The sequence below is a fragment of the Taurulus bubalis genome (assembly GCF_910589615.1).
Source record: "Taurulus bubalis genome assembly, chromosome: 7".
Taxonomy (NCBI): domain Eukaryota; kingdom Metazoa; phylum Chordata; class Actinopteri; order Perciformes; family Cottidae; genus Taurulus; species Taurulus bubalis.
In genome coordinates this window covers 22,715,589-22,728,163 of record NC_136595.1, presented here as the reverse complement: position 1 = coordinate 22,728,163, position 12,575 = coordinate 22,715,589, and the positions used below count along the sequence as shown (strand labels likewise).

The 12,575-nt window shown below is 44.7% G+C and overlaps 1 protein-coding gene across 1 annotated transcript; it reads left to right on the top strand.

Moving 5' to 3' along the window:
• Nucleotides 1–1,639: 1,639 nt before the first annotated feature.
• On the top strand, nt 1,640–12,296 carry edem3 (ER degradation enhancer, mannosidase alpha-like 3). The gene is made up of 21 exons (XM_079221229.1): nt 1,640–1,744; nt 1,846–1,891; nt 2,112–2,212; nt 2,432–2,471; nt 3,014–3,126; nt 3,349–3,502; nt 4,159–4,293; nt 5,120–5,225; nt 5,465–5,562; nt 5,808–5,933; nt 6,026–6,109; nt 6,365–6,448; nt 6,729–6,853; nt 7,319–7,490; nt 7,577–7,719; nt 7,823–7,967; nt 8,399–8,590; nt 8,838–9,003; nt 9,360–9,545; nt 9,961–10,008; nt 10,946–12,296. The coding sequence occupies exons 1-21, from the start codon at nt 1,656–1,658 to the stop codon at nt 11,350–11,352; spliced, it is 2,760 nt and encodes a 919-aa protein (XP_079077355.1). The 5' UTR covers nt 1,640–1,655; the 3' UTR covers nt 11,353–12,296.
• Nucleotides 12,297–12,575: the final 279 nt, after the last annotated feature.

Genomic DNA, 12,575 nt, shown 5'->3' with positions numbered 1-12,575 from the left:
CAGTTACTAATGGTAAATGCCTTGCATTAAATAAGTGTGTGAATTTACGTAAATAATTACCATGACTAGAACCAATTATACACTAAGCGGTATTTTGATTCAATAATTAATTTCACTATCACAGGCCTTCAACTGTAAGCATTTGAGTGTGCGAGATCGGAGCTGAAGTTCATTTTTTCAGAGCTTTCATCAGCTCTGAAAGGCAACACACATAAGTACAGTCTGCGCGGTTGAACCAGACGTTTTTATTTCCCCAGTCTAGACTTTCAGGTAACTATAACTACTTGTTTAACCAATTCAAACGCTATTAAACTGCTAGCTAACCTTAGCATAAGGTAATATACACGTAATTATTGGGTTATGCACATGTCTAGAGGTATATATGTATATCACAGCAAAAGAGAGGCGCCTTGCCTCTTTTGGCCTTCGAGAAAATACTGCCTGGCAAGCTGAACTCAGGGCTCAAAAGCTTCATATACCAGGAAGCGGATGTTGTTGACGTTCTCATTGCAACGACATCCGTTTTTTTTTTAAGGCAGGCTAGCTTGGCGAAACAGCCGTTTACTACCAAATTGTCCACTTTATATCCCGAAGGACGGAGAAGATCTCTCGGTCAGGTCTGCTGCTCAACAATGGACGCGGGTTTTTGTCGATTTTTTTTGTACTATTGATCCGTCCGTTTGGTGTCTCCTGCTCGGCTAGTTAGCCCAGCTGGCTCACCGGTTAAATAAACCCTGATAAGTGGTCGGCAGCTCGTCTTGAGTGGCTGACGAGAGAAATGTCAAAAGGAGAACATAATTAACTCCTATACTACTCCTAGGTCTACAGTTGGCTCGCCAGAGGTATAACGGACCGTGGTGTTAACAGGAGTTTCCCCAGAGCTGTTGGTTTGACTTGCGGTTTATTTGGCTGCACGTTGTTTGGAGTAAGGGGCCGATTTGTGGAGTTTAACATAAGACTCGGATTGTTCATTCTACGTGTCTTGCTTCGGTTTACAGTGAGTCTTAACTATCATAATGTGTCGTGATTGAACTAAAAAAGACGTTTCTTGGATCGCTGTTGCGTGAAGACCACAGCTAGAAACATCCGTTTTATTGTGATTTGCATCATTAACCGCTAGCTCGCAGGATATAACGTTATCGTGTTTGCATGTCAACGTGTCACACCTGCGGTACAGTGTGTCCGGGTCACCGTTTAGGCAAATACACAGGTGTGACTAACCAACTGCGCACTATAACCAATATATCTATAAGTTCCACGTCGATTTCTCTTTACTTGAAACAACAACATTCCTGGGAACTACTTGATTGCAGTGTTGCGTCTTGGGTGCACACATGAAGGCGCACATTGCACACAGTCGGTTGTGTAGTCTTGTAGTCTTGTTTTTGGTGTTAGCTGAGAAACAGATGGCGTGTAAGTGGCAACAAACGAGTATGATTACATGATGATTAAAAGTGCTTTAACATGATCTCAGAGGTATAACATTAATGGGGTGGTGTAGGTTTGTGTATGTTGGGTGTTGTTGTTAGTTTGAGCTATTTGGTTAGGGCTAGGCGTTGGTAATGACTAGGTATTTGCTCTGGGACTGACCAAGAGGCGAGCCAAACTGTACTTTTAGGTATATTGCTGCAATCTTGACCACCACCACCACCACAATGCCGGCTGCACTGTTCTTACTGATGCTGCTCGGGGCACTATGCAGCCTAGGACAGGCCATGTCACGGGAGGAGAGACACAGATTGAGGTGAGTTGGCAAAAACACACAGCTTCCTCGGAGTGAGAATCCCCCAAAAACCTGTTCCACATGCTGACTTTTGTCTGTTTTTTTTCCCTCCCTCAACAAAGGAACCAAGTGGTGGAGATGTTTGACCATGCATATCAGAATTATATGGTAAGTTATCTATTGGAACTGGATCCCTTCCTAAAAATAAGAATTTTGAGTGTTTGTCTTTTTGCTGCATCTTTGCAGCAACTGGTTTTATTGCAACTTGTTTAATGTTGTATATAAGTGCATTTTAAGATGACCGAGGTCTAATCAGACTGAGCTGGCCCCCTAAGGGAAATAAAAGAAGGCCCATGTATGGTGTTTAAACTGTGTGTGTGTTTCCCAGGACCATGCATACCCAGCAGATGAGCTGATGCCACTAACATGCAGAGGAAGAGTTCGCGGGCTTGAACCCAGCCGAGGCGACGTAGACGACGCGCTGGGAAAGTGAGTAACACACTGACTTTTGTCCCTTGGAGCTATGATGACGTTGATCCTCTCCACACACACACATATTACCACACCTGGTTAAACACTTGCTAGAGGTGGAATGGTGGAGACAAGTTGTACACATTGCTGAATAACCATTATGTTGAATAATGTTTCCATGAAATAAATCAGTAATTATTATTGCTTAAAAAAGGTTTCTCTCTCTCTCTCTGTTAGGTTCTCTTTGACACTGATAGACACACTGGATACTCTGGTGGTAGGTATTGGTTTGGTTGTTATTGTGAGGCTGTATTTAGTATTATTATTATTATTATTATTATTATTCTATTATATCTGCAGCTGCTGTTATTATCAGTGGTCATACTTGTTCCATTATTATTTTGCTATTATTGGTGCTGTGTTGTAATTATATTATGTTGTTAATTCTGTAAACATGACATCTATTGCACTTCTATTGCTTTCCCGGAGGTTTTTCGCTGCTATACAGTTTTTATCTGGTATACAGATTGTAAAGCCCTCTGAGGCCAATTTGTATTTTGGGCTATACAAATAGATTGAATTTAGTTAAATAGAAATGAATAGGACAGCACAATGTAGAGGTTTTGATGACATTGTATTTTATTTTCTGTACTGCTTGAAAGAATATATAGTGAAATGCCAATTTTTCTAAATCTAAAGTCTTTTATTTAATATTTCTGAGGTCAGTCGTCCTGAGTCTATCAGTCCACCTTTATGATACAAAATGACCCATAATTAAGCGAGATTTATTAATAGTCATGTATTATTTCTCATTGGCAGCTTTTAAACAAGACGACGGAGTTTGAGGCTGCAGTGAGAAGAGTGCTGTCAGATGTGAGGCTGGACAACGACATTGTGGTATCGGTCTTCGAAACCAACATACGAGTCCTTGGGTGAGATCAGATTAGACAATCAACACATATTAATGGTTAATACATTAAGTGGTTAATATTAAGTGCACCCTCTGACTGGCAGCAAATGGAACAGCTGTCAAAAAACACACTAGTGATCAGAAATCACTGGATGCTGCCGTGCTTAATTCTAAACGTGTGTGTGTGTGTGTGTGTGTGTGTGTGTGTGTGTGTGTGTGTGTGTGTGTGTGTGTGTGTGTGTAGAGGTCTGTTGGGAGGGCACTCCATGGCTGTGATGCTGAAGGATGGAGGTCAACACATGCAGTGGTACCAGGATGAGCTCCTGCATATGGCCAAAGAACTGGGCTTCCGACTGCTGCCAGCCTTCAACACCAGTAGTGGCCTTCCTTATCCCAGGGTGAGACAACGGCACACACATTCTGCTCCTTACCACCAGACACTAACCTCCATACACTGCAGTCTTTGCAAGGTGGGGATGTTCAACAAAAACATCTAACACACCTGTTTTGTCATCGGCACAGAAGTCCCATATTATCCAATTTTCAAGATTTATTTTTTGAATATGTGATGAAAAAAATAAAAAGCTCTTCATGTTGAACTGCAAAGAAATTACGTTTCGCTGAGTATTTTTTCATGAAGACTATCTGGACCGGGATTGGAAAAGAATATCAACTCCTCGAGCTGAGAGGAATTAGTGATGCATCTATTTAATTCGATCGAAATCTGTACTGTACGTAGGGGAGGAATGTAAAAACCTTCCTTTTAAATAACATCATGTTTAAAAAAAATCTATGTCAAACCTATTTGATCATGCACTACAAAAAATGAATATGTTTGAACTCATTCGCACACGTCAAGGGTTGCAGTATGTCACATTGACACTTGTAAGCTCTACATATTTCCATTTTCCGCTTGGCTGCTCTGCTCGCAGCTGTCGCAGCTTTTGAAAGCACATATTTCCGTGTCTGACTAGTTTTCTCTTTCAAAAATAACTGTGACTAACAGATTGTGTGTAATGTTTTTTTTCTCTTCCTATTCTTTTGTACTTGACAGGTGAACCTGAAGTTTGGCGTCAGGGGTCCTGAGTCGAGAACAGGCACAGAAACAGACACCTGCACTGCGTGTGCGGGAACCATGATCCTGGAGTTTGCTGCCTTAAGTCGCTTCACTGGAGATCCGGTGTTTGAGGTATCCGATGATAAGATCCTCCTTTGTCTACATTAATATGTTTGTGATTTATGATTTAGTGGAACCTTTTTTTTTTTTTAGGCAGATGAGAAAAAAATTATCATTAAAAAAAAAAAAAAGATTCTAACTGGAGGAAACATTGTAAAAATCTACAGTCATGGAGTTATAAGTCAACAGTGTAAACAGATTGACGCTGTTGTCCCATAAAGTATTATAAACGGTGAAGCAATATATATTTTATCCATCCAACAACAACAAAATGTTTTTGAGGAATAATTCCTCTTTTGACTTAAAGTTTACAACCACCATTAATTATTTATCAGCAAAACTGTTTTCATAAACAAAACTTCCGGGTCTCACCTGTTAAATAGTAAGAAAGCCATCGGCTATTTCCACAGATAAGCGTCAGCGCTGAACAGCCACACCTCACGAGTAGCTCGCATTCCTTCTGTTTATGCAGGTTTTCTCTCTCTGTCATGTCTTCAGTGAGATCTCCTTCTCTCTTGATGCCCGTAGATCAATGTGCATCTCTCGAAAATAGATGAATCTGAATGTTGTCTATGATATGAAGTGTATACAAACAAATGAGGGTAGGGACCCTGTAGCTGCAGTGGTACAATTAAATATTTCAGAGTTTGATATTTTGCCCTGTGCGACGATATTAGAGCCTTTCTTTGCACTGGTTCACGTCCTGGCAGCAGTAAACTGCTGATCAAGCACACCGTCTATCACTGTAATCTCTCACAGTTGACAGCTTCTGCAGATTGATTTGTCAACATTTAAATTTTTATATTTTTTCAAATCAATAATGCACCTTTCTTCACAGATCCACGCCCGGAGAGCTCTGGACTTTCTGTGGGAGAAGAGACAGAGAAACAGCAATCTGGTGGGAACCACCATCAACATCCACTCTGGAGAGTGGGTCCGCAGGGGTGAGAGACGGGGGAGGGGCACAGAGAGGGGTTATGACCTGACGGAGGGTGGATGGAAGTGTTGAGAAGTGGAAGTGGAGGAGGGGGAAGGAGACTGAAGTGAATATGAAGTATACGGGTCTGTCTGGCCGAGAGAGGATTTGCTGTCCCAGAGGGTTGATGGGTAAACATGGGACATCATCTGATTTTTTTTTTTTTTGTTGTCTTATAAAAGTGTGTTGTTGATTGTGTCACCCCAGACAGCGGAGTAGGAGCGGGAATTGACTCGTACTATGAATACCTGCTAAAGGCTTACATCCTCTTGGGAGATGACCTGTTTTTGGAGCGGTTCAATATTGTGAGTAGACACACAGAGCAATGTGATGCCTCTCTGTCTGCATAATAGTGTTTTCTCACTGTGGTGTCTTTAACCAAGCACCATTATATTTTTATGGTTGTGCACTTCAGGATTCTGTTTAGTTCTCCAGCACACAAATCCTGTTTTCAGTCCTCCGGCTCCCATCTGTCTAGTTGTGTATACATCACCGAGCACCACACGACTGTTAATATTATCCTCCTTCCCCTTTTGCATGTCCCATTTAGCACTATGCATCTATAATGAAGTACATAAGCCAGCCTCCACTGCTGCTGGACGTCCACATCCACAAACCTCTGCTTCCCGCTCGCACCTGGATGGACTCCCTGCTGGCCTTCTTCCCCGGACTGCAGGTCAGATTAGATCGCGTGAATTAAAGGTTTTACTCCTCCCATAATGCCTCGTGCTTGTTACAGTAACGCCGTCCATACTGTGCGTGTCTTAGGTGTTGAAGGGAGATATCCGGCCTGCCATCGAGACTCACGAGATGTTGTATCAAGTTACAAAGAAACACAACTTCCTCCCAGAGGTAATCTGTCTCTCTGTGTATCCAACTTTAAATACCCTCTTAGGATTTAACTGCCTCACAATGAAGGGATTCGTGGTCTTTTACAATGGAGTCCGGTAACCCCATATGACTCGTGTTGCCAACCGTAACTGTTTGAAAGTGAACGAGCTCTCGTTTCACACGACACGGCCGCAGTTTGGCTCCGTCTCTCTGTTCTAATTACAAAGCGCTGGATGTGTACGCTGACCCCCTTCGTCCTTCTCCGTCTCTCCCCAGGCCTTTACGACTGATTTCAGGGTACACTGGGCCCAACACCCCCTGAGGCCTGAGTTTGCAGAGAGCACCTATTTCCTTTACAAGGTAATTTATCAAGGGCGCTTGACATAATGCAGACGTTCCCTTTCCGCCGCCACAGGACAGAGGTGAATGCTAATTTCCACGCAGCAGATTTTGTTGTTAAATTAAAAAAAAATTGTTAGGTACTCTGCCTTTTGGCATTCTGGTGTCCTGTAGAAAATGTATAAAGGAAAACAATACGATAAACGACATCTTTGTCTCGTTTGATGCCACTGGAGTCGTCCTCCCGGGTCCATGTCCTGTCCTCTGTTACGATCACGCTCCGGTCCTCTTGTCCTCCCAGGCCACAGGGGACCCGTACTACCTGGAGGCCGGTCGCACCATCCTGGACAACCTCAACCGCTTTGCTCGTGTTCCCTGCGGCTTCGCTGCCATGAAGGACGTACGCACCGGGAGCCACGAGGACAGGTAAGGATATAAATGAAGATTATAAGCATTATTATTTAATTACGCGCTTGAGATAAAGAAAGTCTTTGCAAGGATCACTCATTGAGTTGTGAAAAAGCTGTGTACTAAAAAAGCAGGACGGGTTCAACTAATTTAGGATCAAGAATATAAAAAAAAAGATATTTCTGACTTTGGTGGTGAAAAAAATGCGTTTTTAAAAAAAAAAACGTCATCAGAATACATTAAGTGATGCCATAATCACAATAAAATGAATGGCTTGATACATCGATTAAGAAAAGTCAAATACACATCGCAATGTAGACTGTATAATATGAATGTACCACATATCCGGTGTACACATATACAGTGTCCACAATAAGCTGATAACCCTGGCTCTGCTTTGCAATGCCCTTCATGATTATCTGATAAATAAAGCAGCAGCGTAAGCCCCGTGTCCCATAATCTTCCACCTGTCTCTCCTGCCAGAATGGACTCGTTCTTCCTTGCCGAGATGTTCAAATACCTCTTCCTGCTGTTCGCTGACGCCGTGGACTTACCGTTTGACGTGGAGGACTACGTCTTCACAACCGAGGCCCACCTGCTGCCCCTGTCCCTCTCCATGACCCCTCACGCGTCATCCGTCCGCTCAAACAGAACGGTAATCGACACCGTTGTGATAAACATCTGACACGAAAGCGTGTAAACATTCCAGTTCCTAACAGTGACATGCTCCTGATAATTCAGTCCGAGGAGCTGGACGACTCAAACTTCGATTGGACCTGCCCTAACACCCGCCTCCTGTTTCCTGACCCCGCCTTCCCCCGTAACCTGAGAGATCCGATCCGGAGCGCCGTGGACAAGAGCTGCCCCCGCCCCCCTCCTTTCCGGTATGTGTACATACAGGTGTGACCACGGCATGTGCCTGCACATATCTGTTTCTCCGAACTGCTTTGAATGTTCCCTGTTTTGAACCTCTTCCTCTCCGCCCAGGGAGCCCGGGATGGGTCGTCCTCCACTGAGGGCGCAGGACTTCATGGCAAACAACCCCGAACATCTGGAGCTGCTGAGGAGAATGGGAGTCAGTCTCATCCACCTGAAGGATGGCAGAGTGCAGCTGGTCCAGCACGCCACACAGGTGAACTGTTTAACAACAAGGGTTAACATCTGCATGTTTTCTGTTAGCGGCTGAGTTAAAAGAAACACAGAATCCAGAGCTGGAATAATGAAGTTTGTTTGTCGAATAAGACTCCTTAGCTGTTCTATTTACTTGTAGATGGGAAGTTCAGCACAGAAAATATTGTGAAAGATCGCCTGAAAAACCTACAGAAATAACTTTAGAGCTGATGGGGAAAAGTTACCTTTTTTAAATGAGACGTAAAGATCCAGTTCATGATGTTTTTTAACACATGCTTGTGCATTTGTACTATTATTTAAATGCAGAACAGAAAGAGAACATGCTCTGCAACTGGTGCCATTATCTAATGGAGGACATAGTATTTGTCCAGAAATCTACAAATCATCCTGACTTTTTTTAAACCCCTCTCGCTCTCCTCCTCTCCCACCCAGGCGGTGAGCGCGATAGCGGCAGAGGACGGCGTGCGTTTCATGCAGGAGATGATGGAGCTGTCCAGCCAGCAGCAGAAAGAGCAGCTGCCTCCCAGAGCCATTCAGATCGTCTCACATCCGTTCTTTGGCAGGGTTGTGCTGACCGCCGGCCCAGGACAGTTTGGCATAGACCTATCCAAAAGTTCCACAGGGGTGAGTGGGTTTTGTAGCTTTCAAACGGGCACTTAACTCTCCTGTTTTTTTTGTTTTGTTTTTTCTAAGAGAGCCTCTCACTTTTCCCTGTTTTTTTTTTTTTTTTTAAGAGGGCACAGAATATTTTCCTATTTCAAACCGAAGAAAAGATGAGTGTGTGGTTTTTAGCGGCAGACGAGAACACGTCCACACCTGCAGGCCACTGTGCATCCCATAATATAATTTTTTTTTTTGCGCCTGTGTGCAGGTACGCGGCTTCGTGACTGTGGCTGAACCCTACAGCGGCTGCACTGAGATCACCAATGCCGAGTACATCCGGGGCCACATCGCGCTGCTTCAGAGGGGCCAGTGCATGTTTGCAGAGAAGGCCCGACACATCCAGAAGGCTGGCGCCATCGGAGGCATCGTCATCGGTGAGTGCGAGCAGCTAACGACACGAGACGGAAGAGGACTGCTCGGTGACTGGATTAGGGCGCTATAAATTGATTACCTTGGAGACAGATGGTGAAATAGGGTCCTGCACATTACATGATAATAATAACTTAAAAACACAGAAGAACTCAAGTAAGCTTAATAACAGTGAGCCACATCTGATATTGGACCTTTCTAGACAATTGTGAATTTCCTGTGCAACCCTTAAAAGGTTCATTACAACCTCATATCATTTTTTTTTTTTTTTAAACTAATAATTTAAATTTGGTTGGTAAATCTTAAAAATGTCAAACGTTTTCCTCGTTAAAGGACTTAAATGACTAATTTCTCCTTCCAGACGACAACGAGGGCAGCAGCAGCGACACGGCTCCCCTGTTCCAGATGGCGGGCGACGGCCGCAGCACGGATGACATCACCATGCCGCTCCTCTTCCTCTTCCACAAGGAGGGCAACATCCTGCTGGAGGCGCTGAAGGAGTACAGGGAGGTGGAGGTGCTGCTGAGCGACAAAGCCAGGGACCGAGGTGCGACATTGCTTCCTCACACGCCTCCTTAAATGTTAGAACCCGTCTCTTTTGTTCCACGCACCGCTCTCCATGAGATTGATCACATCAATGCGCTTATCGCTCTCCACTGACTGAGCCTCATTATGTGTCTGGCTTCATGAAATAAAGATGAGGATGTAGGGATTGGGGCTTTATTTGAAGTCTCTGAGATCGTGACTCATTCCCGAGCCACCCACCAGCTCTGGTTATAACGATGGATGGTGGAGTTTTTTGTTTTTTTTACACACTTATCAATATTGCATCCTCATTCTTTTCCTCTTTTTCCTCATTTGCCAAATCCCTCTGTTCCCTGTGGTGAACTGTAACAGTGCCTCTCCTCTCTTTCTTGGTTTCTCTTTCTCTTTTCACAACCCTCTCCTCTCTGGATGAGCAGCCACCATATTCAAAGGTAAACCTCTTCCTGGCAGCCTGACTGGGGGCAGTAAGTATTCTTTCCCTTCTTTCCTCATCTGGTATCCTCATTCTGCATCCTTCCTTCTCCCCCTTTTCTCTGTTCTCCCTCCTTTTTGTGGTCGTATGTTCATCTCTCCATCCCTTCCTCTCACTCTGCCCTCCAACCACAGGATTCTGTTTGTGTTTGATAGGAAAGCTCAGTGCAGTCACAGGCTTGTCATTTCTGATTTTCCCCATTCAGAGCCGAGGACACGGCAGCTCTTTATGTCCGTTTCCTCACTGGAGCAAACCAACAGTTACACATGAGAAGGCTAGACAGCGCGGCGGGGTATAACCCAGACCCAGCCATGGGGTTTTTACATGGAATCTGGAAAAAGTTGTCACAATTTGTGTTTGGTCAGCGTTTTTTTTTTTTTATAGTGACACTTTCCTACAAATCCTAGTATTTATGGCAAGTCTTTGTAACCACAAAGCCACCGGGACACAATAATGACCAGATGCCTTGTGCCTACCTGCACTAATTCTAAAGCCTTGAAGTCATTACCTGTGATCCTTGCAGTATTCCCACGCCTGTATAATAAAAAGCACAGACTCGCTCCTTATCACATGCACAATCTGCACTCAAAAGAAGCGGCTCCATTTTTAGAAACGGATACGCTCCGAACCAGATCTTTCCAAAAGTCACAGTTTAACTTGTTGCCAGATTTCTTTTCACAGTCGACTCTCAGTTTGGTAGTGCAGCGATGCGAGAAAGGCTTTGTCCTGTGGGAAACATGACTCACCATCAGCATCATGCTGTTATAGATGACAGCCTCACAATGAAAACGGTTCTATTTTTGACTGAGAATGGCTACCAGGGGGCATGTTGTATAGATTACCGACTGAGGAGGAGGACAAGAGGTTTGTGTGCGTGTGTGTGTGTGTGTGTGTGTGTGTGTGTGTCACGCTCCTCTTTTCTTTTTCAGGTGCGGATGTGCAAGAAGCAGAGACAGCCTGCTTAACTGAGGCAACAACTCCCACCTCATTTGAGCCGATTGGCCAATCGCAAATGAGCACGTTGGAGCTAGACGAACTGGCTCCTGAGCAGGTTACTCCATCACAGGAGGAAGTCAGTCCTGTTGAGGAAGACACAAGTCCTGCAGAGGAAGTCAGATCACCGGAAGAGGAAGCTAGTCCCGCAGAGGACGCTAGACCACCAGAAGAGGAAGCCACCGGGGCCGATTTGGCTCGGCCCGAAGAGGAGAGAGACTCTGAGGACAGAGAGGAGCCTGAGGGCGACACAGACTCGAGCAGCCAGTCGGTGGACGAACTGCTGGCTGATTGGCGGGAAGACTTGGAGGCGTTCCAGCAGATGGAGAAGGATGAGCTCTGACAGTAGTCGGGGCGCGTCGAGCCGCGTGACTACGGTTTGATCCCACTGTGGGGAGAAAACCTGGAGGGGACGCATCTTCACAAGTCAACCCAGTGTCAATCTGGCGAGCTCAAAGGGAGCCGAGGAAGATGTCTCGCATGACTGTCGGTTCTCATGCTCTCTGTTGATGGTTTCACGTGCCAAGGCAGCCCACGTCCTGCATCTCTGGGCCACTGGGGAGTCCTTTTTGGGCTCGCTAGTTTAGGGATGAGAGACACCAGGATTCATACCTCACTTTCTCATGCAGTTTCTGTTTCATAACACACCTTTCATGAATGACACGGACCATGCAGACGGAGGTCCATGTCATGCATTAAGTGCGGCGCTGTGTGTAACGGCGTCTCGCTTTCCACTCCAGATTACTTCTCACACTGGTGCCCCCTCTATGCGTCTCTGACTCAAATAAACGCCGGTCCAACAACTAATAATTAACCCATCGACCAATTTAATTTAATTTTCAAATGTGATGATTGTGTGTGCGTGTGTGTGATGATGCATTTACTATCTTCGTGGTCTTGGGCCTTTATCGTACGTACACATTGATGTGAGTTCAAGACGCGGGGGGGGGGGGATCGGTGACATTGAATAAGCTGCAGGATGTTTTTATGGCTTGATGGAAGACGGACTCGACACCATACTTGATATCTCTCTCTCTCTCTCTCTCATATATATGAAGTCATCTGTCAATGTAAATATGTATTTGTGGAGATATAGTGACTGAAACGATATAGCGCTGCTTCGCTCAGGTTCTGGTTCACCCCACAGACGACCACCTCTGGACCACAGCAGACACACCCTCAGCTGCGTGGTGGGACAAGTTGCACACCTGTAAGGCGCCACAGGGGGGCGCTATGAGATCTGTCTGATTTGGAAGGAGCCAAAATAAGCCAATAAATTAACATGATGAAATGAAATAAAAATGAAGAGGGAAATTGGGAAGACTGCCTTGATTATTTGAGTTCATGCTGTTTTAACAGAGTCCTGATTTTAGGAGGATTTGCCTATTTTACTTCACAATAATGTAAACATATTTTGAAATGACACAACTTTGAAATGATGTAAACGCTGCCCTAATATGATATTTAGCACTGTAGATTTCCAGAGGGAACGGAAAACATGTACGTTTTTCATAAGCGGAATAGTGGAACGAAATCAGTTATTTCCAAGAGACCTGTTTCTACAGG

Excerpts from the sequence above, each read along its gene's own strand:
- edem3 (XM_079221229.1), top strand. The coding sequence starts at position 1,656 with ATGCCGGCTGCACTGTTCTTACTGATGCTGCTCGGGGCACTATGCAGC. Across the intron at positions 6,110-6,364 it reads AACACAACTTCCTCCCAGAG|GCCTTTACGACTGATTTCAG; the intron begins GTAATCTGTCTC and ends GTCTCTCCCCAG. Across the intron at positions 9,546-9,960 it reads CGACAAAGCCAGGGACCGAG|CCACCATATTCAAAGGTAAA; the intron begins GTGCGACATTGC and ends CTGGATGAGCAG.